Source organism: Pogona vitticeps, chromosome 5 (assembly GCF_051106095.1).
Source record: "Pogona vitticeps strain Pit_001003342236 chromosome 5, PviZW2.1, whole genome shotgun sequence".
Lineage (NCBI taxonomy): Eukaryota > Metazoa > Chordata > Lepidosauria > Squamata > Agamidae > Pogona > Pogona vitticeps.
In genome coordinates, this window is record NC_135787.1 from 40893436 (window position 1) to 40919822 (window position 26387).

General features: G+C 42.4%; 1 protein-coding gene and 1 long non-coding RNA gene across 5 annotated transcripts in view; one reads left to right on the top strand and one right to left on the bottom strand.

The window, feature by feature from the left end:
* Window positions 1-20365: 20365 nt before the first annotated feature.
* LOC140707575 (uncharacterized) lies at window positions 20366-21416 on the bottom strand. The gene is made up of 2 exons (XR_012087721.2): window positions 21041-21416; window positions 20366-20616 (listed from the first exon to the last, which is right to left on the bottom strand). It is a non-coding gene; the product is annotated as an uncharacterized LOC140707575 (long non-coding RNA).
* Window positions 21417-22126: 710 nt separating this feature from the next.
* Window positions 22127-26387, top strand: part of GAB1 (GRB2 associated binding protein 1) — a 112996-nt gene continuing 108735 nt past the window's right edge. For all 4 annotated transcript variants that reach the window (XM_073001614.2, XM_073001615.2, XM_020783048.3 and 1 more), the window contains exon 1: window positions 22127-22343. In XM_073001614.2, the coding sequence (XP_072857715.2) occupies window positions 22272-22343 (72 nt within the window). In that variant the 5' untranslated portion in view covers window positions 22127-22271. The remainder of the gene's footprint in view (window positions 22344-26387) is intronic.

Genomic DNA, 26387 nt, shown 5'->3' on the forward strand with positions numbered 1-26387 from the left:
AACAAACCAACAAGAATTGCTGATGCCATAATTTAATGTCACATTGTCTGTGTTTTCTTAAAAGAGTGGGAATCTTTCTCCCTGTTAATGAATAACATTTGTTTCTTGTTTTTAAGTTTTCTAATCTTGTGTGACATACATTGCAATTTTCAAACACTAATCTACTCTCAGTTAATTGTAATTAATTATAATTAATGTAAAATAATTAAATTGATCTTTTTACAGAAAACATTTAAATTCCCCCCTTCCCCCAATGCAACTAAAACAACAAATAATGAAAGCATGGCTGGATAGCTCAGTAGTCTAGGTATTTAACTGTAGAGCCAGAGGCTGGGAGTTTGATTCCTCACTGTTTCACCTGCAACTAGATGTAGCCTATGTGGCCTTGAGCAAGCTGCAAAGTCCCAGGACACCCCCAGAAGAAGGGGATGATAAACCACTTTTGAGTGTTCTCTGTCTGGAAAACCCTGAAAACCCACCATCAAGCCAGAATTAACCTTGACAGCACATGGTATTATTATTATTATTATTATTATTATTATTATTATTATTATTATTATTATTATTATTATTATTATTATTATTATTATTATTATTATTATTATTATTATTATTATTAAAAAACTCCAGACATAGTCACAATTATAAAAACATTGACTGGTATTAAATAACAGATACAAGTTTTTACTAAAAATGAAGTATCTCTTAAATATATATGCTATTCCTAATATTAAATATATATGCTATTCCTAATATTCTTCTTCATGGATTGCTGCCTTGTCGTGGCGAAGGGGCTTGAGTAACTCAGAGAAACTATGGGCTATGCCGTGCAGGGACACCCAAGACGGACAGGACATAGTGGAGAGTTCCGACTAAACGCAATCCACCTGGAGTAGGAAATGGCAAGCCACTCCAGTATCTTTGCCAAGAACGCCCCATGATCAGAAACAAAAGGCTAAAAGATATGACGCTGGAAGATGGGCCCCTCAGGTCGGAAGGCGTCCAACATGCTACTGAGGAAGAGCGGAGGACAAGTACAAGTAGCTCCAGAGCTAATGAAGTGGTTGGGCCAAAGCCGAAAGGACGCTCAGCTGTGGACGTGCCTGGAAGTGAAAGGAAAATCCAATGCTGCAAAGAAAAATACTGCATAGGAACCTGGAATGTAAGATCTATGAACATTGGGAAGCTGGAGGTGGTCAAACAGGAGATGGCAAGAATAAACATCGACATCCTGGGCATCAGTGAACTAAAATGGACAGGAATGGGCGAATTCAGCTCAGATGATTATCATATCTACTATTGTGGACAAGAATCCCGTAGAAGGAATGGAGTAGCCCTCATAGTCAACAAAAGAGTGGGAAAAGCTGTAATGGGATACAATCTCAAAAATGATAGAATGATGTCAATACGAATCCAAGGCAGACCATTCAACATCACAATAATCCAAGTTTATGCACCAACCAGCATTGCTGAGGAGACTGAAATTGAACAATTCTATGAAGATTTACAACATCTTCTAGAACTGACACCAAAGAAAGATGTTCTTCTCATTCTAGGGGACTGGAATGCTAAAGTAGGGAGCCAAGAGATAAAAGGAACAACAGGGAAGTTTGGCCTTGGAGTTCAGAACGAAGCAGGACAAAGGCTAATAGAGTTTTGTCAAGAGAATAAGCTGGTCATCACAAACACTCTTTTCCAACAACACAAGAGGCGACTCTATACATGGAAATCACCAGATGGGCAATATCGAAATCAGATTGATTATATTCTCTGCAGCCAAAGATGGAGAAGCTCTATACAGTCAGCAAAAACAAGACCTGGAGCTGACTGCGGTTCTGATCATCAGCTTCTCATAGCAAAATTCAAGCTTAGACTGAAGAGATTAGGAAAAACCACTGGGCCACTCAGCTATAATCTAAACCAAATCCCTTATGAATACACAGTGGAAGTAAAGAACAGATTTAAGGAACTAGATTTGGTGGACAGAGTGCCTGAAGAACTTTGGATAGAGGCTCGTAACATTGTCCAGGAGGCAGCAACGAAAACCATCCCAAAGAAAAGGAAATGCAAGAAAGCAAAGTGGCTGTCCAACGAGGCCTTAGAAATAGCAGAGAGGAGAAGGGAAGCAAAATGCAAGGGAGATAGGGAAAGTTACAGAAACTTGAATTCAGACTTCCAAAGAATAGCAAGGAGAGACAAGAGGGCCTTCTTAAATGAACAATGCAAAGAAATAGAGGAAGATAACAGAAAAGGAAAGACCAGAGATCTGTTCAGGAAAATTGGAGATATTAGAGGAACATTTTGCGCAAAAATGAACATGATAAAAGACAAAAATGGGAGGGACCTAACAGAAGCAGAAGACGTCAAGAAGAGGTGGCAAGAATACACAGAGGAATTATATCAGAAAGATGTGGATATCCCGGACAACCCAGACAATGTAGTTGCTGACCTTGAGCCAGACATCCTGGAGAGCGAAGTCAAGTGGGCCTTAGAAAGCCTGGCTAACAACAAGGCCAGTGGAGGTGATGGCATTCCAGTTGAACTATTTAAAATCTTGAAAGATGATGCTGTTAAGGTGCTACATTCAATATGCCAGCAAGTTTGGAAAACTCAACAGTGGCCAGAGGATTGGAAAAGATCAGTCTACATCCCAATCCCAAAGAAAGGCAGTGCCAAAGAATGCTCCAACTACCGTACAATTGCACTCATTTCGCACGCTAGCAAGGTTATGCTCAAAATCCTACAAGGTAGGCTTCAGCAGTATGTGGACCGAGAACTCCCAGAAGTACAAGCTGGATTCCGAAGAGGCAGAGGAACTCGAGACCAAATTGCTAACTTGCGCTGGATTATGGAGAAAGCCAGAGAGTTCCAGAAAAATATCTACTTCTGCTTCATTGACTATGCGAAAGCCTTTGACTGTGTGGACCACAGCAAACTATGGCAAGTTCTTAAAGAAATGGGAGTGCCTGACCACTTTATCTGTCTCCTGAGAAACCTATATGTGGGACAGGAAGCAACAGTTAGAACTGGTCATGGAACAACTGAGTGGTTCAAAATTGGGAAAGGAGTACGGCAAGGCTGTATATTGTCCCCCAGCTTATTTAACTTATATGCAGAATACATCATGCGGAAGGCTGGACTGGAAGAAACCCAAGCCGGAATTAAGATTGCCGGAAGAAATATCAACAACTTCCGATATGCAGATGATACCACTCTGATGGCAGAAAGTGAGGAGGAATTAAAGAACCTTGTAATGAGAGTGAAAGAGGAGAGTGCAAAAAACGGTCTGAAACTCAACATCAAAAAAACTAAGATCATGGCCACTGGTCCCATCACCTCCTGGGAAATAGAAGGGGAAGATATGGAGGCAGTGTCAAATTTTATCTTCCTGGGCTCCATGATCACTGCAGATGGAGACAGCAGCCCTGAAATTAAAAGGCGCCTTCTTCTTGGGAGGAAAGCGATGACAAATCTGGACAGCATCTTGAAAAGCAGAGACATCACCTTGCCAACAAAAGTCCGAATAGTCAAAGCTATGGTTTTTCCTGTCGTGATGTATGGAAGTGAGAGCTGGACCATAAAGAAAGCAGACCGCCAAAGAATTGATGCCTTTGAATTGTGGTGCTGGAGGAGGCTCTTGAGAATCCCCTGGACTGCAAGGAGAACAAACCTATCAGTTCTAAAGGAAATCAACCCTGAGTGCTCACTGGAAGGACAGATCCTGAAGCTGAGACTCCAGTACTTTGGCCATCTAATGAGAAGAAAAGACTCCCTGGAAAAGACCCTGATGTTGGGAAAGTGTGATGGCAAGAGGAGAAGGGGACGACCGAGGATGAGATGGCTGGAAAGTGTCTGCGAAGCAACCAACATGTACCTGACACAACTCCGGGAGGCAGTAGAAGACAGGAGGGCCTGGCGTGCTCTGGTCCATGGGGTCACGAAGAGTCGGACACGACTAAACGACTAAACACACACAAACACATTCCTAATATTGCCCTTTTTTGTAGCTCAGTGTGATTTCCAAGATCTGCAACTGCTTATAGAATTGTATGAAATTTCTTGATATTATTATATTATATTATTCCCAAAGCCCCAATGACTACGGGGATCATTGAAGTGTGTTTCTTCCAGAGGCGGGATGTTTCGATTGCCAGGTCTCTGTACTTTGTTAGTTTTTCCAATTCTTTATTTTCAACTCTGGCATCTCCTGGAATCCTCATCATCAATATTAAATTTAAAATTATTACCGAGCTGTGATGCTATGCATACTCACCAGGATCTTGGGAAAGTTACTGTTTTGAACTCAATTCCCCAGAAAAGAATGGCTGCCAGCAAAGGGATTTGGTGAGTTGAATTGCTCAGTGGGTTAGATATCTGACTGTAGAGCCAGAAGTTGGGAGTTTGATTCTTCACTGTGCATCCCAAGAAATACCCAGCCTGTGTGATCCTGTGTACATCCCCAAAGCACCACCAGAAGAAGAGAATGATAAATCACTTATATTTAATTTATACCTAGAAAATCTTGGAGTCACCATAAATCAGAATATACAACTACTATTAGTGAAAAAAAAACCACAAACAAAATTACACAGCTTTTTCAAGCTCTGCATCATAGAGGAAGGCATGTATACCACCATAAAATTACAACAACACAGCAGTAAAATGACTTAAAATGATGCTGTATTACAGATCTGAATGGGCAATGCTTTTTCCCACCGATGGAATGCTTCTTCACCAGGCTTTGCCCTCCCTGCCTCAATGACAGGCTGCTGTGCTGCCGAAGGTTAATCTTGTGTGACTTTCAATTTTTTAATTTTTTTTAATTTATAAGTTTCACATTGTGGAAATTTATTAATGTAAAAAAAGACAGTAAAATGTGATTTTGCTGAGTGCCATGGACAAGTGACAAAGTTGTTTCCAAATCAGTCAGTAAGCCATAAAAGCCACATGGGCTTATGAGTTAGATCCCTTTGATTCTTCTGGGGGAGCAGCAGCGTGAGCCGTTTTCTTCAGACTGAGCAGGGGGTGAACGTTGAGCAGGACCCCTCCTTCAGCAATGGGCACTCCTGCAAACATACGGCCCATAGGGAACTGCAGGCCCGCAGTGGCATTTTTGTTTTCCGGAGAGCTGTCCGAGACTTGCCCTGTCCAGACATTGTGTGGCACTTTTAGCAAAACAAAACCCCTTCCTTCTTGTTCCTGCTTATATTACTCTTCTTTAGACAGCCACATATCTCCTCTCAACCATCTTTGCTTTTTATTGTTGCAGTTCTTGCTCTTTCAGAATATCTATTATAGTGATGAGAGTGAAGAGATTGATCCAAATTATATTCCACTAAAAAAAAAAAAACACGATGAAAACTGAGAGCAGGAAAAGATGGCAGCCAGATGGGCAATACTGCAGTAACAACAGTGATGAGGAAATGGAGAAGGAAATCCAGAATGGTACCCCCCAAAATAGTGTAAATATAACACATTGCTCATTTTGTTCCATACTTCCCTCAGGGATAGGTCAGGCAAATGTAACTGCTTCTATGCCGCTATGTTATACATCCAACACACTGGAATTCTGGCACTACTGGTTCTAGCATTATTTATTGTTTCCCTATTTGGATTCCATGCTTAACAAAATATAAAGAAACAAAGACTTGGCCATGGCCTACTTGGAGGACAATCGATCTGCATTACTTCAGAGGTAGAGCAGTATAAAGTGAATATCCAGGCCCCACTTGTGAGACCGGGGGCGAGAGAAAGGAGGCTCTCACTGGAGTGCCGTCCCTCCCACAGACTATTGAGAGGGAAAGCCAGACTTCGCCTACCGCTGCTCCCCACTGAAGAGAAAACGGGGTACTGACACCTGGGACTTGGAGAAGGAATTGCGTGGGTTAACGGTAGCTGTTCAAACAGGATTTGGCTGTAATAGGAAGAACAAAGAGGGTGGTGATTGAGGCGGGGACAGTGGAGATAAAAAGGGGAGAAAGCCCATTGCCGCCAGGTTGGGAATGGGTGTGGTTACAGGACCCATGGACTGGAGAACGGGAGCGTCTGCGGGTACCTAAAGAGGAAGCCAATTACCGGCATAGGAGAGAGATTCCCCCTAGGCCATCCTATTGGGGTGAGGCCAAAGTCCGGGAGTGGTGAAGGAGGTAGAGGGAGGAAAAGGAGAAGGTGGAAAGAGAAAAGAGAGAAAGATTGACATGGAGGGTAGAGGAGATGAGGAGGAGAGGCTTCCAGGAGGACCCTGGGCGACCTTTTTCCCAACAAGAGATGCCAGGTGGATCGACCCCACCAAGGACGAGGCTGTTCTCCTACTGGAAAGAGAGGTCAGAGAGGTTTTGAAGGAGGACACAACAATCAGGTGGCCAGGCCCATGGAACAACGACGATACCAATCCCTTTTTGAATGATGTTTGGTTACCGTCTGACCCATTGGCGATAGGTGACAAGTTATGGAACAATTGTTTGGACACTGATTTCTTGTTTCAATATCCCTTTCCCCTGGTTCAAAGTTAAAAAAAGACTCTTGAATTTGTTGTGGAGACCGAAGGTTTAAAATTCAAACCCTCACACCTCTATAGCATGTTCACTTACTGAGTAAGCATTTAATTTGAAAACTGAAGCACACTTATTTGGAAGTAAGTTGTGCTGGAATATATGAGAATCACTTCTGAGAAAACATGGTTAGAACAAGGAAGTTAGGCTCACCTTTCTTGGTAACTCTTGCTTCATTGCATGGTCATAGTGAATTGTGAACTCCACCCAATGTTGCATTTTTGAAGTAATGCTCAAGTGGTTTTGTGTAGTAATTCATCTCAAAGTGACACAAAAGTAAAGAGGAGCTCCCAGCTTGTCCCAGAGGCCTTTCGTTCTCAGTTCACTTCGGTCTTATATATGTTCACAACAAGGTCAAGGCCTTTTAAAGGGGCTTAACTACATATTATATTAAATATATTCCTTGAAGCAACATTTTTTGAAACACAGTAAAACCAAATGAAGGGAGATCCAGAGTATGACCACAGTATGCTGAGAGAGGATGCTTTGACCTATGATCATGAATATGCCTGAGCCATCCTACTTCATGGCTAATGTATGTAAAGGTCTGTCGGGATGAGAAAATTGGGAGCAGTCATGTTTGGGCTCAAAAGCTTCTTCTCTTCAGTGCCTACTAACTTATTTCGCACTTGAGTGAGCCTTCTGTTCACACTGGAGATGTTTATTCGCCCATGCAAAGGGTCCAGAAAAGTATTTGGATCATTGGTTTACTCCTCAATAAGACTGATCAGGTTTACTCAGCAGTAAGGAGGCAACAGCAATGGAGGACAGCAGTGGCACAGCAAGCTTGTGGCAGCAGTGCTGGCATGAGGGGAAAGCACTGGAGTGAGGGTTGAAGAAATGGAAGAGAGCTAACCCTGCTCCTTTCTCCTCAGTCAGAGCTCGGCTGTCACATACTTACTCAATTTTCTCAGTTCTAATAGTTATCTCCCAACACTTTGTCCTTCAAATAAAAAGTTAATTCATTTTCTAGTTAGCTCTAGCAGTCCTGTAAACAAAGCATCTGTTTCTGCTGCAGATAGTTTGTACAAACTGTTCTGATACCACATAAGATTAATCTAGAGGGTTCACTTTCTTTGTTGCCTCTCATTAAGGGCCCTCTTTGTTTCCACTGTTACACTCAAGGCTTTCCCAGAGAAACTGCACATCCTTACCTTTGAGATACTAATTGTTGGAAATGATTTCCTAAATTATGTAGGACAATACCCAACCATCTACGTTACATATATTTGCAAGCCTCAGCCAGACATTCTTCCTGTTTACTAGGTAAAACTGCTTTAAAGACAGATGTTTGTCTTGTTCCCAGTTTAGCTAGAAATGGGAACATGACTTATCTGTGATTTTTCTGACTTTCCAGCCTAATGTGAATCTAGGTTTAATGCATATAATAATGGCAAATTATTAAGTTAGACATAGGTTAATATTGACACCATTCCTATAAGGGGTGTGGGTACATAGGTTAAAATAAGACTGACAAACCTTCAGATACTGATATTCTTCATTTCCAATCAACTCTAGCCGGGTCAGTGGTCATAAATGATGGGAGTACCAGTTTGTTAGCATTTGGAAGGCCATCAGTTCACACCCAGTTCTATCTAGATCAGCAGTCCCCAACTGTTTTGGGACCGTGGACTGGTTGGGGTGTGTGGGCTCCATGCATTGGGGGGGAGGGTCGCCCCACACTCACAGGTGGGCATGTCATGCTTGTGGAGGGGCGTGTTGCACTCACGTGGATGCGTGTGAGCACAGCACACACACCCTGCAAGCACAACACACACACCCTGAAAGCACGATATGCCCACCATGTGTGCGTGGGGGCAGAGATCCGTCTCCACAGCCCAGTTCCTGGAAGCCCATAGACCAGCACCAGGCCGCAGACTGGGGGTTGGGGACTGCTGACCTAGATCACATATGGTCCTCTGGACAGCACAACCAATGGTAAAAGATTATAGGAATTGTGGCACAGAGGTTTCACAACCCTGATCTAGGTCATTCTGACACGATCTTGATCTTGTGTCCAGGGCCTGGACAGCAAACCTGAAGCTTTATTTCTATGCATTTCTCTATCACAGCAGAACCAATTGCATCACCTCACCTTTCTGTGAGCAAGCACTTGTGTTTTGGCCATGGCACATGGCACCCTAAGCTATCTCAGCTGGACTCAAAAGGACATTACTAGATCACCCTGCAGTGCTTGCATTTACCAGCATTTGAGCACATTTTTCCTGCAGATATTCCCACACATTAATATCCTCTGCACCAGTGATTCACAAGCTTTGGTTGTCCAGTTGTTTGGAACTTAAAACTTCCAAAAGTCCCAGTCAGAATGGTCAGTGACCAGGGATAATGGGAGCTGAAGTACCAAACTCGAAAATGTGAAAAATACAGTCTGTTCATAAATGCATCTTTCCTGGAATTCAGCACAACCCATACACATCATGCCAAAGTCAGGTGTGCCATCAGAACTTCAGTCAGTGTCTTTGGACCTGTCCAGACAGGGGAATTTGGAGCAGCCTGGTTTGTGCTTAAAAGGTTCTTATCTCCAGTGCAATCTATCTTGCTTTTGGGTGATCCTTCTGTTCACGCTCTAGAACATCATTCTCCCATCAGAAGGATTCAGACAGGTGTTTGGGTCACTCCAATTTGTCTCCTGTTTGATTATTGACACCCCTCCTTCCCACACCCTTTCCTACTTTATTTGCAGCCATCATTCAATGGGTTGCAACAACTTTTCTCTCTTTTTTGGTTAAAATTGGCATAGCCCTACAGCTATGCATTTACCTAGCATGGTACACATAATATCATTACTAAAAGATACTTCCAATGCAATCTACAATATATCACAGAAGTGAGTACACCCCCTCACATTTCATAAATATTTTAGTACTGTACATCTTTTCATGTGACAACACTGAAGAAATGGCATGTGGCTACAAAATAAAGCAGTGAGTATACAGTGTATACAGAGTATACATTGTATAACAGTGTAAATGTGCTGCCCCTCAAAATAATGCAACATGCAGCCATTAATATCTAAACCGCTGGCAACAAAAGTGAGTACACCCCTAAGTGACAATGTCCAAATTGGGCACAAAGTGCCAATATTTTGTGTGGCCACCATTATTTTCCAGCACTGCCTTAGCCCTCTTGGCCATAGAGTTCGCCAGAACTTCACAGGCTGCCACTGGAGTCCTCTTCCACTCCTCCATGACAATATCACAGAACTGGTGGATGTTATAGACCTTGCGCAGCTCCACCTTCGTTTCAGAATGCCCCACAGATGCTCAATATGGTTTAGGTCAGGAGACATGCTTGGCCAGTCCATCGCCTTTACCTTCAGCTTCTTTCTTTATTATTTATTTATTTAATTTATATGCCGCCCACACTACCCAAAGGTCTCTTTAGCATGGCAGTGGTCATTTTGGAGTGTGTTTGGGGTTGTTATCATGTTGGAATACTGCCTTGCGGCCCAGTCTCCAAAGGGTTTCATGCTCAGCTTCAGTATGTCACAGTACATGTTAGCATTCATGGTTCCCTCAATGAACTGTAGCTCCCCAGTGCCAGCAGCACTCATGCAGCCCCACACCATGACACTCCCACCACCATGCTTGACTATAGGCACGACACACTTGTCTTTGTACTCCTCAGCTGGTTGCTGCCACACATGCTTGACACCATCTGAACCGAATAAGTTTATCTTGGTCTCACCAGATCATGGGACATAGTTCCAGAAATCTATATCCTTAGTCTGCTCATCTGCAGCAAACCGTATGCGGGCTTTCTTGTGCATCAGGCTTCCTTCTGGGACGACAGCCCTGGAGACCAATTTAATGCAGTGTGTGGCATATAGTCTGCACACTGACAGGTTGACCCCCACCCCTTTAACCTCTGCAGCAATGCTGGCAGCACTCATACATTTATTTCCAAAAGCCAGCCTCTGGATATGATGCCTGAGCACGGGCACTCAACTTCTTTGGTCAACCATGGCGAGGCCTGTTCTGAGTGGAACCAGTCCTGTTAAACTGCTGTATGGTCTTGCAGCTCAGTTTCAGGGTTCTGGCAATTTTCTTATAGCCCAGGGCATCTTTATGTAGAGCAACAATTTGTTTTTTCAGATCCTTGGATAGTTCATTACCATGAGGTGCCATGTGGAACTTCCAGTGACCAATCTGAGACAGTGAGAGCGATAACACCTGCTCCCCCTTCACACCTGAGACTTGTGACATGAATGGGTCTCATGACACTGCGGAGGGAAAACGGCTACTTGGGCCCAGTTTGGACATTATCACTTAGGGATGTACTCACTTTTGTTGCCAGTGTTTTACACTGTTATACAAGCTGTATACTCGTCGCTTTACATTGTAGCCGAGTGTCATTTCTTCAGTGCTATCACATGAAAAGATATACTAAAATATTTATGAAATGTGAGGGGATGTGCTCACTTCTGTGATGTATTGTAGAATAGCTCTGCATCAATAGTGTTAGTTTTTTTAAAGTGGTAGACAAATGAAAATAAATGGAGGGGTCTTGTTATCCATTAAAATGTCACAACCCATGTAATACATTGCAGGGTTATCACCTCAGATAACCTCATCCACAGCTCCATTTGGGTGTGAATTAATTGTTTGCACGGGTTATACATTAGGAGTGTGCTAAATCATACAAAACAACAACAGAAACCCTAGCGCTATGCCAGAAAGGAGCAGGACAGCTATTAAAAGGGGTGGAATGGAATGTTCTAAGACAAAGCACATGTGGGCACTATAATTCGATTTGAACCAAATTGCATCCAAAGTAATCCAAATACAAGTGGCGCCCCGCACAGCGAGATTAATCCGTTCCGGATTAACCTTCGCTGTGGGAAATATCGCACTACGGAACACCAAAAGGCATTGGAATGCATTAAACAGCGTTTAATGCGTTCCAATGCCATAGAATACTCACCGTAGTGCGATGTTTCCCAGGGGCCGGCAGCCATTTTCACGCCCTCCCCTCGCACAACGAGGGCGCCAAAATGGCTGCCATCAGCTGTCCGGCGGGTCCAAAATGGCCGCCGGAACAGCCGAAAGGGGCCAGGGCGCAGCGTTTTCGCGCCCTTGGTAAGCAAGGGGAGCATGCGAAAACGCTGCCGGAAGCCCCAAAATGGTTGCGCACAGCCATTTCAGGGCTTCCGCAGCGTTTTCGCGTGCTCCCCTTGCTTACCAAGGGTGCAAAAACGCTGCGCCCCAGCCCCTTTCGGCTGTTCCGGCGGCCATTTTGGACCCGCCGGACAGCTGATCGGCGGGTCGCAAAGCGAAGGTCGGTAAGCGAGCAGCTTACCGACCTTCGCTCTGTGAATCACAGCCTATACGGGCATCATTTTCCGATCGCATTTGCGATCGCAAAAACGGCCTCGTAGAGCGAATTCATCACTCTACGAGGCGCCCGTTGTGCGAGGCACCACTGTAGTCAGCTATGAACCCATATGGACAGACCCAATTTGTTTCTCCTGTTGCAGAAACTTTTCTGTAAAATTTATTTCTAAATTTTACATTCTATCATTTTATATTAGCTAAAGGCAATTACTTTACAGAGCATTCTGCCATTTTGTTATTTTCTTGTAGTGCTTTCATTTTCTGCTTCATATTTTGAAGAAAGAGAGGAAACACTTCTGCATTGCGTCAAACCATTTGTACTGTACTTAATTCCACCTTGCTTGAACTAGCAGAACTAGCAGTGGTTCTTCTGGTTTTCGAGAAGTGCTTTTCCAGCGCTCTCTTGCAGTCCCAGGAATTAACCCTAGAATGTTATGCAGTCAGTTCAGTTGCTCTAAGACTGTGACATGACCAGAGGTATCTGGTAATACCAAACTTCTACTTTGACACAACTGTTATTCTGCAATACATCACAAATACAACAAACGGCAGTAGCTAAGATTTAATATCTGAAAATGCACAGCTTAGTTCTAGATCCAGCTCTCAATTACAAATCCAACCATTACTTCCACCCTCAAACTAAGCTGTTTTCCATCACATTGTGTAACAGGCTGCAATCTCCTATTTGGAAACTCTGCAGGCACTGCAGAGCAGGTGGCAGAACTAGCTAAGTGCTTCTTGCTTCGTTTACATCATGTACATAAATTCTGCATGTGTGCTAGGGCTGCAAGAGACTGAATCCTGGCATCACAGTTCGAGGCAATGTGATCTGGTTGACCTAGTTTCAGTAGTAAATCACAGTTTCTCAGTGCCCATGAAATAAGGGATGGAGTACTGGTGAAGTAAAAGTGTTCTGTGCATTTAACATACATACTGATGAAACAGAAGTCTTGCATGCTTCAAATACACATGCTCCCTTTGCCTGTTGGTATTTTCCCTCTCAGCCCTGAGAACTTTGTTAAAGAAGGAAAAAAGTGTTATGCACAATTTGCACTCATTTCAATGGGAGCAGGAATAAGGAAAGTACACTGTGCACTGCACCACGGTTAGATTTCAAAGGAATCCAAGGTCAGAGAGGGCTTTTACACTTGGCAGTTCTTCCTCCCTGCCTGCATCTGGTGTTTCAGTATGAAAAAGATACAAAATAAGGAACCCCATTACTTCTGAAAAAGAGCAAGGGACGTGCTGAACTAATAGCAGAAAATCATACTGTATTAAGACGATAAAATTGCTAAATCACATTAATCAGTAGCCTTATTTACTGGTTTATTTTTGCTTTAATACTAGTTTATGATGAAGGTAAAACCCATAAGGAAATCCAGGGGTTTTCCCCTTTCATCCCTTTCCATGACTGCTTCCTCAACCTCTTACCTCCCATTTAAGTGCATTTTATGCTGTTTCACAACTCACAGCCTGCAAAGATCTTAACTTAGAAGTAACAGGTCTCACAGGCAAACAGCTTTTGAAAGGAAACAGCATTCAGTTCAATTGTCAGCCCCTTTGCAGTTTGTCTTTCATTTCTCTCCAGAATGATGCATGTGTTTAAATACACAGCAGTCTGTTTTTCAGATCTATTCAAAAGATGTTTTTAAAAAAATAGATAATATCTCTTGGACAGGACCTACTTCATGGTTCAACACTTCATTTTCCTGTATTTTTTTTTCCAAATCAATTTTCTTTTATCCTAGTCACAGCCATTCCTCTTTTTTGTTCAAAATAAAAAAAATTTAATGAGCCATTAGAGATGCTATATACCTTTCCTTCCTTCCCTTCACTGTGTTTCAACAAAGCAAAGGGGCAGAAAATAAAATCAAGAAGGGGTTGTCTGTGTAGCTACTGCTGAAGCTTCGCTCTTCTTTTTCTTTTAAAAGGCAGCCTGGTGGGGATTTTCATCATTTGGAGCCTGCACATTGATCCACATTAAACAGTCTTGCCAGAGTCATATTAAATCAATCAGGAACAGGAGTGAAACAGATTCTTCCATTGTTTTCAGTTTTGTACTAAGCAACAAGCATGGGCTCCACTTCTTGGCAAATGATTAGATAAGGCAAATAATCTCCACTTGAGATCACAGTAAAAAGGGAGTATTCTGAAGGAATATAATCCCAGTAGGAACAAGTAGTCAGACATACATCAAACCTTGCCTGCATCTCAACCTTAGCTTGTTTTCATTGCAGCAATTGCCCATTGCTAAAGAAGGAAGCTGCTCTACAAAGTGGCTTGCCTCTTAGACAGTGGGACCTACTGCGGCAAAAAATGCAGATAAAACTCCATTGTTATTTCCTGTAAGGGCATGTTCTGCTTTTGGGCTCTATCTTTATACTGATTCTGAAGTGATTTATTTAGCCTTACCGAGGCTCATACCATTATGGGATTATAACTCCCATGATTCTGAGTTAGCATGGCCATTGCAATATAGGAGTATTTATAATGATTTTCGTGGCATGTTTAAAGAGAACATGTATTTTAAGATGAAAGTCTTACTATGCAACATAATATGTCAGTATGTCACCCAAGTGGTCAGGAATAATTCCTCTTCTGGTGCTGATGTCTGGCACTATCAGCAAGCCCAAGACTAAAGGCTGTACCACACAACAGTAAAATAACAAGAATATTTTAAGTATGGAGATCTATATTTCTCTATACTTAAAATGGAAAGAAACAACTTTACAACACCCATTCCCAAATTAAGCATTTGGAAAGGACCATAATTGTGTTACTGAATAAGTGTGGTATGCAATTTCCATCGCTTGACTTTCTGTTGGAGGAATCAGGTGTCAGATAATGTGAAAAAAATTCTACACGAACAGCCAGAAAGCTGCTGTCAGAGGAAATATCCCAGTGCCAATCAATCAATCAATCAATCAATCAAAGCAAGGCAAAGCAAGGCAACGCAAATTTTAAAAGGCTGACAGTATTTGGGGATCATAGTTATAGTTATATAGATAATGCACTCTGAATGTAAAAGGCTCCCAAATTCAGTCCCTGGTAATTCTAGATATAGCTGAGAAACAGAGATGGCCCTGCCATGAGGTCCAAAGAGACCGTAACTCAGGTGGTGGCAAATGTGGGACTCTGCCTCTCGCTGCTGCTATTGGAGGGGGTGGTGGCTTTTGCTTGGAGTAGCTGATACTGTGGCACTGCTCTTCCCCCAAGAGGGAAGCACACAACACCTCCTCTGTTGGTGACAGAGGCCTATCTGCACCCTTTGCTGCATACCATTGGAGGAGGCGGCAGTGGCAGGTGATGTTGCCCGAGAGCTGGACACCTTTCCCATGTGTCTTTACTTAGAGGATACTTTGAAAGTGTATGTTACTAGAGCTGGTTGTAGTGCCTTGGCACCTGCCTCTTACTTCTCCAGTGACAACATGCAGAAAAGAGTGAAAAGGCACTGCTACCTCCAGTTGGGGGAGTTGGCATGTCTTCCTCTTCAGGGAGATGTGACACAGCAGAGCAATTAACTGATTGACTTTTTGCACATGCCAGCAGGGTTGGGAAGGGGTTCAAACTGGAACAGGTGGCATAAGCGGGGGGGGGGCGCAGTTTATTTCTCACCTCATGTGTGTGGGGGGGAGGGAAGTTTGAAGTACCCCTGCTGAAATGACTGTTCTCTGAAGCCTTGGTACATTGCTATTTTAGATGGACAAATCATATAGATCTAAACCTTAGTGAATCAGGAGGAGATAACATTCAAAAGGTGTTTCTTCCTTTTCCAATAGAGTCAATTACATGCTTGGTGACAGCATGTTACAAACAAGGATTTCAAAATACTTGGAGAGGAAAGCAATAGTGACATAACTCCTTTGTGAAGGACGCTATATGGGTGCAAGGAATTCTGTACATTCCATCACAACTGTTATCACAAAGTGCTCAAACTAAGGTTTTCTTCCATGTATTCACCCAAAATCTCAACCTTTTTTTTTTTTTGGTAGAATATAGTATTTCAGAAGTCTTCCTTGGAAACAAGCTTCTAGAAGTACTATTTGCTTGCAGATAAGTGGGGCTTAAATGGGATCAAATAAGAATGTATCTACATTGCACACTTGGAACACTTTGATACTACTTTAATTATTATGGTTTTGTCCTACAGAATCCTCGGATTTTTAGTTTTGATGCTTTTCAGAAATCTCTATTGTAGTTCAAGGGGATGCACTAGACCTCCCTATCAGAGAAATTACTCACCAAAATATCAATCCCAGGATTCCATAAGAGAAAGCCAGAAGAGTTATAAGACATCTAGCTCTATATTGTAGAGATACAGTACTTTATGACTGCAATCCAGCATTCAGTTGGTCCTTACATGCTACTGAATTTTGCAGGATATGGATAACTGAAGAGATCATTCTTTATTGTTTGAAGTTTTAAATGACCCAGTAGTTAACCTTACTTAAAAAGGATATCAAAATAAACAAAATGCATTTTTATAATTACATTAAGTATTTCATTGTCTAAATTAGCTGCACACATTAAAAGCTCAGGGAAACAATCTGCTGACATGCCACTGATTTTTAAATATGGAAATAAAAAAGGTTGGGCAGCTGGCAACTTTTTGACCTTTTTCCACAGATAGTCACAGGCTGTTCTGTGCTTTAACTTTTTAATCAGCCGTGAAAGAACTTCACTGGAGAAAAATGTTATTCTCCAAGAATTCTTTATATGTCTCAGTAGCCCCATAAGGAACCAGCACACCTGGAAATGTTCAATGAGCCTTGTGTGTGGCTAAACTTTGAGATCATATTTACTAAAATCTGACATAATGTTCTGCCCATCCAACACTCCAGAAGTAGCAACTCTGCATATTTAAAAGTACAATTTTACACATGAAAGGAAAGGAAAATAGTAGACATTAATATTACATTGGATCAGGCAAGCCTCAGGTATTTGCTTATGATTCAAATGACCAGATGTCTGACCCACACAAGTCCCATGAACCTTCTGCTTTGCCCCAGTACAGAAGTTTCTAACAGCAGTTTGTGGTTTATTTGCAGGTGGTCCATGAAGCTGTAAAACGAGAACTTTGAGGCTGGCACATTTCCTTCTTTCCACCAAAGACACAGTTACAGCAGATGTAACTAACAGCATATGAAATATTTGCTAAGAGTAGACTATGTCTAGATGGGCGGCATATAAATGCAATAAATAAATAAAATAAAATAAATGTATCTATTGGTATGCGCAGTTACTACAGTTAACTTTGCATTTTATGGAAAGGAGGTGACATTTTTCAGTAGAATAATCACTGGAACCTCCTATTAAGCAATCATATTTGTTCGTTTTTTATGCATTAAGGGTAACCTAGTGGTTCATAGCTCTAGCCATGATCCTGTAACAGAGCATGCCAGTGATGTTTTCCACACTGAAGCACAGGAGAAAATGGTGCCCCTTCCACTTAAAGAAGCTGACTAGACTGCAGGTTGAATTTGCCTCTGGGAAACCTGCTAACTAAGCAGGAAGGCAAAAATCCCTTTTCTATTGCTGTTTCCCAAAGAAGGGCAGTGCCAAAGAATGCTCCAACTACCATACAATTGCACTCAGTTCACACACTAGCAAAGTTATGCTCAAAATCCTACAAGGTAGGCTTCCGCAGTATGTGGACCGAGAACTCCCAGAAGTAGAAGCTGAATTTTGAAGAGGCAGAGGAACTAGAGACCAAATTGCTAACATGTGCTGGATTATGGAGAAAGCCAGAGAGTTCCAGAAAAAGATCTACTTCTGCTTCATTGACTATGCAAAAGCCTTTGACTGTGTGGACCACAGCAAATTATGGCAAGTCCTTAAAGAAATGGGAGTGTCTGACTACCTTATCTATCTCCTGAGAAATCTATATGTGGGACAGGAAGCAACAGTTAGAACTGGATATGGAACAACTGATTGGTTCAAAATTGCAAAAGGAGCATGACAAGGCTGTATATTGTCTCCCTGCTTATTTAATTTATATGCAGAATACATCATGCGAAAGACTGGACTGGATGAATCCCAAGCCGGAAGTAAGACTGCCAGATAAAATATCAACAACCTCAGATATGCAGATGGTACTGCTCTGAAAATGAGGAAGAATTAAAGAACCTCTTAATGAGGGTGAAAGAGAAGAGCACAAAAAATGGTCTGAAGATCATCAAAAAGACTAACATCATGGCCACCGGTCCCATCACCTTCTGTCAAATAGAAGGGGAAGATATGGAGGCAGTGACAGATTTAACTTTTTTGTGCTGCATGATCACTGCAGATGGTGACAGCAGCCATAAAATTAAAAGGCGCCTGCTTCTTGGGAGGAAAGCGATGACAAATCTAGACAGCATCTTAAAAAGCAGAAACATCACCTTGCTGACAAAGGTCCGCATAGTCAAAGCTATGTTTTTTCCAGTAGCAATGTATGGAAGTGGGAGCTGGACCATAAAGAAGGCTGATTGCTGAAGAATTGATGCTTTTGAATTGTGATGCTGGAGGAGACTGTTGAGAGTCCCCTGGACTGCAAGGAGAATAAACCTACAGTATCCATTTTGAAGGAAATCAACCCTGAGTGCTCACTGGAAGGACAGATCCTGAAGCTGAGGCTCCAATACTTTGGCCAGCTCATGAGAAGAGAAGACTCCCTCGAAAAGACCCTGATGTTGGGAAAGTGTGAAGGCAAGAGGAGAAGGGGACAACAGAAGACAAGATGGTTGGACAGTGCCATCGAAGCAACCAACATGAATTTGACCAAACTCTGGGAGGCAGTGGAAAATAGGAGGGCCTGGTGTGCTCTGGTCCAGTGGTTCTTAACCTTTGTTACTCGGATGTTTTTGAACTGCAACTCCCAGAAACCCCAGCCAGCACAGTTGGTGGTGAAGGCTTCTGGGAGTTGCAGTCCAAAACTCCTGAGTAACCCAATGTTAAGAACCAGTGCTCTGGTCCACGGGGTCACGAAGAGTCGGACACGACTTAATGACTAAACAAGAATTGCTGTTTTGCAACAAACTGTACCTAGTAACATACTACGTTTAAACTTGCCACAAATCCCAGGAGCCCTAGATACCAAGGACCATTTAAGAGACCATGAGATCAGCAGTCTAAATTACCTGGCATTTTGGTCTTTTATGATTAGCTTTGCTGAAATTGAAGAGCATTTTGAACTTTTTGGTGCAATCCACTTGAGTGAATAACCTTCAGATGTGTTATCAAAACAATGCCTCACAACACTCTGATACAGTGAGTAGACCGTTTCCCAAAAAAGAGGAAATTGTTTTTTTAAACTGTTAAAAGAATGGAAGAAATTATTTCCTGTATTTTCATTATGAAGCCACAGCCTCGTTCACGTTAAAGGATAATTAACATGATGATGACAGCTGACCAAAATAGGTATCTGTTTGGAAACTCATGTGTTTATATAGTGATCCTGTTGGTGTTGGAAACCTTTCACGAAAGAGAGCTGTAAATGAAAACAATCTTTTAAAAATCTAACCAATAACTAAGATAAACTTATGTTTGCATGTAGAAAAAGACCTGAGCATATTAAATATGTGTGCAATGTTATTAAACAATTTCACCAGACTTTTGCAGCGCTACACAGTAGGACTTAAATGATCCTGTATTGATACAGGATTTGTAACAAGCTTGGATCTTTGAACATTTACAGAGAATGCATCTGCGCTCAGAGGTATTATTCAGATTCCATCCTGTCTGCCCAATCTGTAAAATCCGGGTCTTGAAACCTTTACAGCTCCAGATCTTTTGGACAGCTCTCATAACCCCTTGCTATTGGCCATGCTGGCTAGAGCTGATATGAGTTGAATCCTAACAATGTTAAGGGTCAAGTGTTTCCCACCTCTGCTATAACCAGTCAAGACCAATGGGGGCAAAGTGGGATGCTTGCCCCTTAAGGCAAATCCTTGGTATCTCCTGACTCCTTACTTTTGATCCCCAGGGAAAGACAACCCACCTACGTTTTAAAGCCACCAAACTCTAAGCTGCCTAGAGTGGTCTTAATCGACTAGATAGACGGGATATAAATTAAAATAAATAAATAAATAAATAAATAAATAAATAAATAAATAAATAAAAAGTGTTGGCTTCCTATGGTCTAAAGTAGCCTTGGCTCCCACATATTCTGAATCATCCGCACCGGTAGAGACCTTCTGTTATCCTGCTCTCAGCTATGTATGAAGAGGACGTAGCATTTTGTAAATAGAGTGAACAATGCTCAGAACGCCTTTGTTACATGCTTAACATGGTCCTTTTGCCACATTGTTCTTCCCAAGAGAGATTTCCTTGTGGGTATTTTAGCTTATACATGTAGAAGGCCTTGCAGAGTAGACTCAACTATATGGTCTTTGGTTGGTGGGAACTACAGTTTAATCCTCATTCCTGCTTTTAAGGTAGGTTTCAGAAAAAGTCATATCCTGAATCATTTAGAACATGGAATTATTTACACGTTGCCAGTTTATTGTAATTAACACATTTTCCCCTGTAACATTGGTACAAGCACAGGCAGTTATGTCATTCTCACAGTACAACTTTTAAGTGGTTTTCATGCGATATGGTTTCACTGAATGTTGGAGGAGGAATATCACATGAATTGCAGCCTTGCGTCACATCTTGTTGATCTGCTGTGGATGTCAAAGAGGAGTGTATTTTGTGTTGCAAGCTTGTTGCTTGTAGCATCCAGTTGTTCCCTAAAAACATTCCGATCAGTTACTTTTCAGGGATAATTATTTCTAACAAATTAATAAAAGATAATTTAAAAAATTAAATATTGTGAACAGTAAGTGTAATTTTTTTCCTTCTAAAATGCATCTTTCCAAGCTACTCAAATATTGATTCAGCTTTTGCTCAAAACAAACAAACAAAAAATTAATAAACATGACAGGCCATCTGGCAGATGCATAGTTAATATGGAAGAGGCTGGGTGATGAAAACTACTGGCAGAATAAATGTGTAACTTATAGGAACTGCAAAAATCTAGGGCTTTTCCCCTGCCTAAATTTAAAATGTAATACAGTATATGCAAATACCACATCAACTTTATATCCAGGTGAGGAAAGGGCGGTGAAAGGAACTTTACTTCCTTGATTTGCCAACAGCTGCACCTTTACTTACCTGAAAGTCACTCTCCTGAGCACTAGAACATGTTTAAAACACTCCTCACAAGATCCTGGAATGTGATCCATTTTTAAAAAAGGCGAGTGTTATGGACATCTGAACGAATACTTATGTCTCTTTTAGGGCCCTTAGGGAGCTCTCGCCTCCTCCCCCTTCTAAGAAGTGGAGGTCTCGGGATCTTTCTGAAGGTTGAACTCCTGAGGTCCCTCCCCTCGGGGCTTGAGGAAAAACAAGGAGAGACTCGAGTACCCAGTACAGCGACAGGGGCTAATGTTGGTTGCACGAGTGTGTCTTACGAAAGGAACTGGAGTTTGCGGGAGAGCAGGAAGCCGGCGCCCATTTCTTTTTGGAGAGAAAAAAAGGGCGAGAGCGCCCCAGTCGCCTGCGGCTGACATGGGGAACTCCCGTCCCCACCTCCCCGGTTCCAATTTGGCCTCCGACCGGCTCCGCACAGCCCTCCTGAAGTAGCAGCGCGTTGTTCCCGCGCCGAGGCCCTCCCTTGCCGAGCCAGGGGGCCCCTAAGAGAAAAGCAGGGAGGAAGGCGGCCAGGAAAGGACTTGGTCGGGTTCCTCCCCCTTACGAAACAACAACAACAACAACAACCCAGGAGTTGAGGGGTGGAGAGCGGGAAGCGCGGGCAAGGCGTGGAGTAAAAGTCGGAGGCGAAAACGAAGCTGCAATGGTGGCGGCGGCCCAGTGGGAAGCCCTCTGCGCCGCGCTCCTGCCAAGCTGGAGGGAGAGGCGCTTCGGCTCTTCCGAGCCCTGAGCCAAGCGAAGCGTTCCCGACGGCGGGCTTCTCCGGGGGAAGCGCAGAAAGTTGCGGTTGTCGAGGCGGGGCCCAGTCTGACGCCTTTTTCCCAGGCGAGGGGCGGGGAAGAGGGACGCAGGCTTTCCCTTCAGTGCCGGATCCGGGGCAAGCGGTCTGTCCCTGATTCTAGCACAGGCACACACTCGCTTTGGTCGTCCCTCCTCCCTCCTTGCCTCCGTCTTTCTCTCTCGCTCGCTCTCCCTCTCCCCTTTTCCCGGCCGTCTCCTCCCTCTCCTCCTCTTTCCCCTCCTCTTTCCCTTCCCTTCCCTTCCCCCAGAGTAGCCGCCGCAGGAACAGGCAAGCAAGCAGGCAGGCAGGATCCTCCCGCGGTGCGTTTGCTGGGTGGTTGTCTCTCCGGCCCAGGCGCGCTGCAGCTGCCCAGAGGAGAGTCCGCCGGTGTCCTTGGGGGGCCGAGCAGCCATGAGCGGCGGGGAGGTGGTCTGCTCGGGCTGGCTCCGAAAGTCGCCGCCGGAGAAGAAGTTGAAACGCTACGTAAGTGCGCCCTCCTTCCCTTCCTTCGCTCCCTCCCTCCCCTTCGGATTCCGTTCCTTCTTCCTGTGTTTTCTTTTTCCATTCCTTTCCTCCTTTCATGTTTGCGTCCTGCCTTCTCTCGGATCGCTTTTAGCTTCTCCGTGCAGGGCTTTCCTCACCCCACAAGCGCGCCGGCAATTGCCCGCTGACTCTCCCGAAGGGGTTTTGGGAGTCGTGGAGCTTGTCCGCCTCCCAAGTTACGGCTCAAAAGTGCCAAGTGCGCAGTTCTGGTTTCAGCAGTTTGCAAAAAGGCCCTGGACGGGGCACAACTTCTGCCTTCTGGGTATCGCCTTTCGCTGGGGGAAGAGGGCGAAGTTTTCCATTAATTTCTCCCAAGGCATATATATGTTTGCGTAAAAAAAAAAAAAAAAAAAAAAAAGGAGACATGTCTCCAAGTTACTCAAGACGGAAATGGCTGGTTAGTTCCTGAGGACGCAAAATCTTTGTCCTAGTTGCTTTTGAAAGTGGCTACTTTAATGTTGATTCCCTGAACGAAGAAGAAAATATTGAGCGATCCAGTTGGAGTTCTCAGGACTCTCAGAAGTTGTGCTTTATGCATGCAGAGCCCCGCTAATTTGCACCACAAACAGTAATCTAAAGTTCTTTTCCATTGAAAGAACTTTTGGCTAGGAAAGGGCACACCCACTATATATAGATTGCTATATCTGATGATATTGCTTGCAAATGTTTTGTTGAATAATATCCACCTGTACTGCTAGTTATGAACTCTCCCTGTATGTGTGCATTGTGTATCATGACTTCCTGTTATAATATGCACATGTGTGTATGTGCTTTAAGTGTGCAGTACTCTTTGCAAATGTGGGAGGTAACATTTGCTTCAGGATGCTGCCCCACTACCATTCAAATTCATGTCTGAAGATCCAGTATTTCTGGAAGAATGAATTTTTATACCCCAAACCCTTACACTCTGCTTCTGTAATATCCAGAGAAAAGTGAGGAATGCACTACACAGTAAGAATGAGTCATTCACAGGTCTGGGAGAAGAGTTTATTTGATAGACCAGAGTGGGCAGACTTCTGATTTGTGGGATCTCAGTGTTGCTCTTTGTGCAGAAGACATGCACTCCAAGTTTGAAGAGTTTGTTTCTTTTGAGTAGCAGAAGTGAAAAGAGCTTATAATGCTTCCACACAGAAATTAGCTCCTATCACCCCTCAAATCCTGCTCAGGGTTTCTTCCTGTTGCTAAACAGTTGAGAATAAAAAATTCTTGGCAAATTGATTGCAGATCACCCTGAGATACAGTGGGAGCTCCTGATCTAGCATCTAACCAGCCTTGAAGTAGACTCTTTGGAAATCAGATGATCAGGAAAGATTCAGATTCTTCATCTCCCTTCTTAAATGCACTTAGTCCATGTGAATAATACACAGATCTGGCATATCTGAACTATGAAGACATGGACAAATAAATGGGTCTTTTCATACAAGTGTTGATGATTCTGCAGGTGTCAATATTATGTACTGCTTCTGCAGATTCTTCCTGTTTTTGTGGGAAGTAACTCATTTGTTGCAGAATACTACATCAGTACCATTCATATTCATGTATGAAGATCATTTCTGGAATAATTGGTTTTTTATACCAAAAATCCACACACCCTACTAGGTCATTTTCATCGAGAATTATTCTGAAGGGTGGACGAAATTGATCAGATACCTTCAGGCACTATATCTCATAAACTAACCATCAAATTTTTGGTCTCTCTATAAAAAAAAGGTAGTCAAACTGATAGTCAAATGGAAAATTGTAAACCTAGATCATCCTTTAAAACAGTAGCATACAAAGAACAGATAGCAACAAACAACAACTCTCTACCTGCCTTTATTTCCTTCTAGGATCCATTTGAAGGGTCTGGTTATTTGGCCCTAGCTAATTGTTTGGCAGAATTTGGTTGCTTTAATTTGAAAAGTTGGTCATGTAGGTTATTGTGAATTGTATGTATCTTGACATACCCTTTGTAGCATTCAGATAGTTTTATATGAGCTTGTCTCTAAAAGCCAACAATTGCTAAACTTCTTGATTAATTAGTATTGCTTAATCCACAGTGGAATAATATAGTACCAAATTTGGACTAGTCAAATGCCATTAAGATGTGCAAGCTTTGTGAAGTGTTGATTGATTTTTACAGATACAGCCCAGCTGTGTCTTTTGTTTTTCTTTCCTCTTGCACTAAAATTGCTACCTGTACTCTTGTGTTTCATAAATCAGTGACTCTTTCCTCACCTGTTGACATCCCTGATTAAACAAAACATTGTCTTTCATATTGTTTGCTGTTTGACTTCACTGTTATTTTATTTATTTATTTATTTATTTATTTATTTATTTATTTATTTATTTATTTATTTATTTATTTATTTATTTATTTATTTATTTAACTTATATGCCGCCCACACTACCCAAAGAGTTCTATGGGCACTGTGATAGGATTGCCTTGATGATGGAAGAGCAGAGAAAAAATCTTGATAAATAATCATGGTGTTATTTACTTAGCAACATATCCTTTGAGAAGAGAGGGGTAAGAACCCCCATGATGATTTATTGTTTTTGCTTTAAGCATTGTTGAGTAACTTGATGCTTTCCAAGACTGAAGTGTAATGGGATTGCTATGTAAAAATATCTCTTTTCTGAACTGTAAAATCTTGAAATGGTTGAAATTGGGCTTGAAGCAATAACCAGTGATAGTTATAGTGAAATGTGGATGAATAGGGTTACAGGCATGTGTTGACAAACCAGGTGGGGCGGCGAAGCCTTTAATTAACAAAAATCACTGCTGCCCCCCACCCATACCAATGCTCCCAAAGGCTTCCCTGGATGAAAAGGGATCACTGGAGAGCTTCCAAACATAAGGTTGGATGGACTAGGAATCTTTAGTGTCTGTGGCTGATAGTGTGATCAAGATTTTCATCTGTGTAGTTGTGTTACAGGATTTCAAACATTGATGCTATTATTACTTCTATGGATGGATAAATCAGTCTGTTTCTGGTCTGTGTCACTTCTGCATGTGTTCACCTCTAAGTTTGTTGCATCCCATTTTCACCTCAATCTGCAGTTTAAAAATCCATAAACATTTGCACTTGAATATGTAGTTGCATAAAGCTCATCATACCTTTTAAAGGTATAGCTTCTCAAAATATGCATATTAAAATACATATTTTCTTCTCATTTTTTGAGTGGAGAACTGTGTTTGAACACTGTGTCTCAACTAGCAAAGTTGATTGGTGCTGAAATGTACAGAGATTGAATTTCATAAGCAACCTCAGTTATAACAAATGAAGGTTTTATTCCTTGGCTCTGCATTCTTCTGTCAGAAAAGAATAGCCCACCAGTGACTAGAGATGGGGTGAAGTTGGGGAAAGGCAATGAACTCTGTGTTTATGACTCTAAAGAGTCTTTCTGCTGGATCAAAGACCTATCTGGCCCAGCATTATGTTTACACAGTGGCCAGTCACTTGGCTACGGGAAGCTCACCAGCAGGACAGGAATGCAACAGCGTCTTCCTGTTCATGGTACCTAGCAAATGATATATAGAGACGTACCATGTCTGATACTGAAGGGAGTTGCACTCATGATGACTACTAGGTATTGATATCCCACATCATAGAATTTGTCCAGTCCCTTTTTTAAAAGCTCTCCAAGTTGGTAGCTACGAGCTCATATTACTACATTTTGTGGTAGTAAACTCAATAAGAATTCAAAGTTTTATCCCAGACAGGGAAACGAGACATTAGTCTTCAGCAGAAACACAAAGAGTCTTAGGACGCTTTAAAAATGAACAAGATGTTTATGTTGCATAAACTTGCACTGACTTCATCAGCTGTGCAGTCCAAGAAAACTCACGCCAAATAAAATGAGTGAGTCCTTAAGGTGCTACAAGACTCTTTATTACTTTTCCTTTTATCAATCTTGACTCTTCCAACAGTCAGCTTTAGTCAGTGATCTTTGGTTCTGTTAAATGGGCAGAGACAATTTCCCCCATCCACTTTCTCTGCT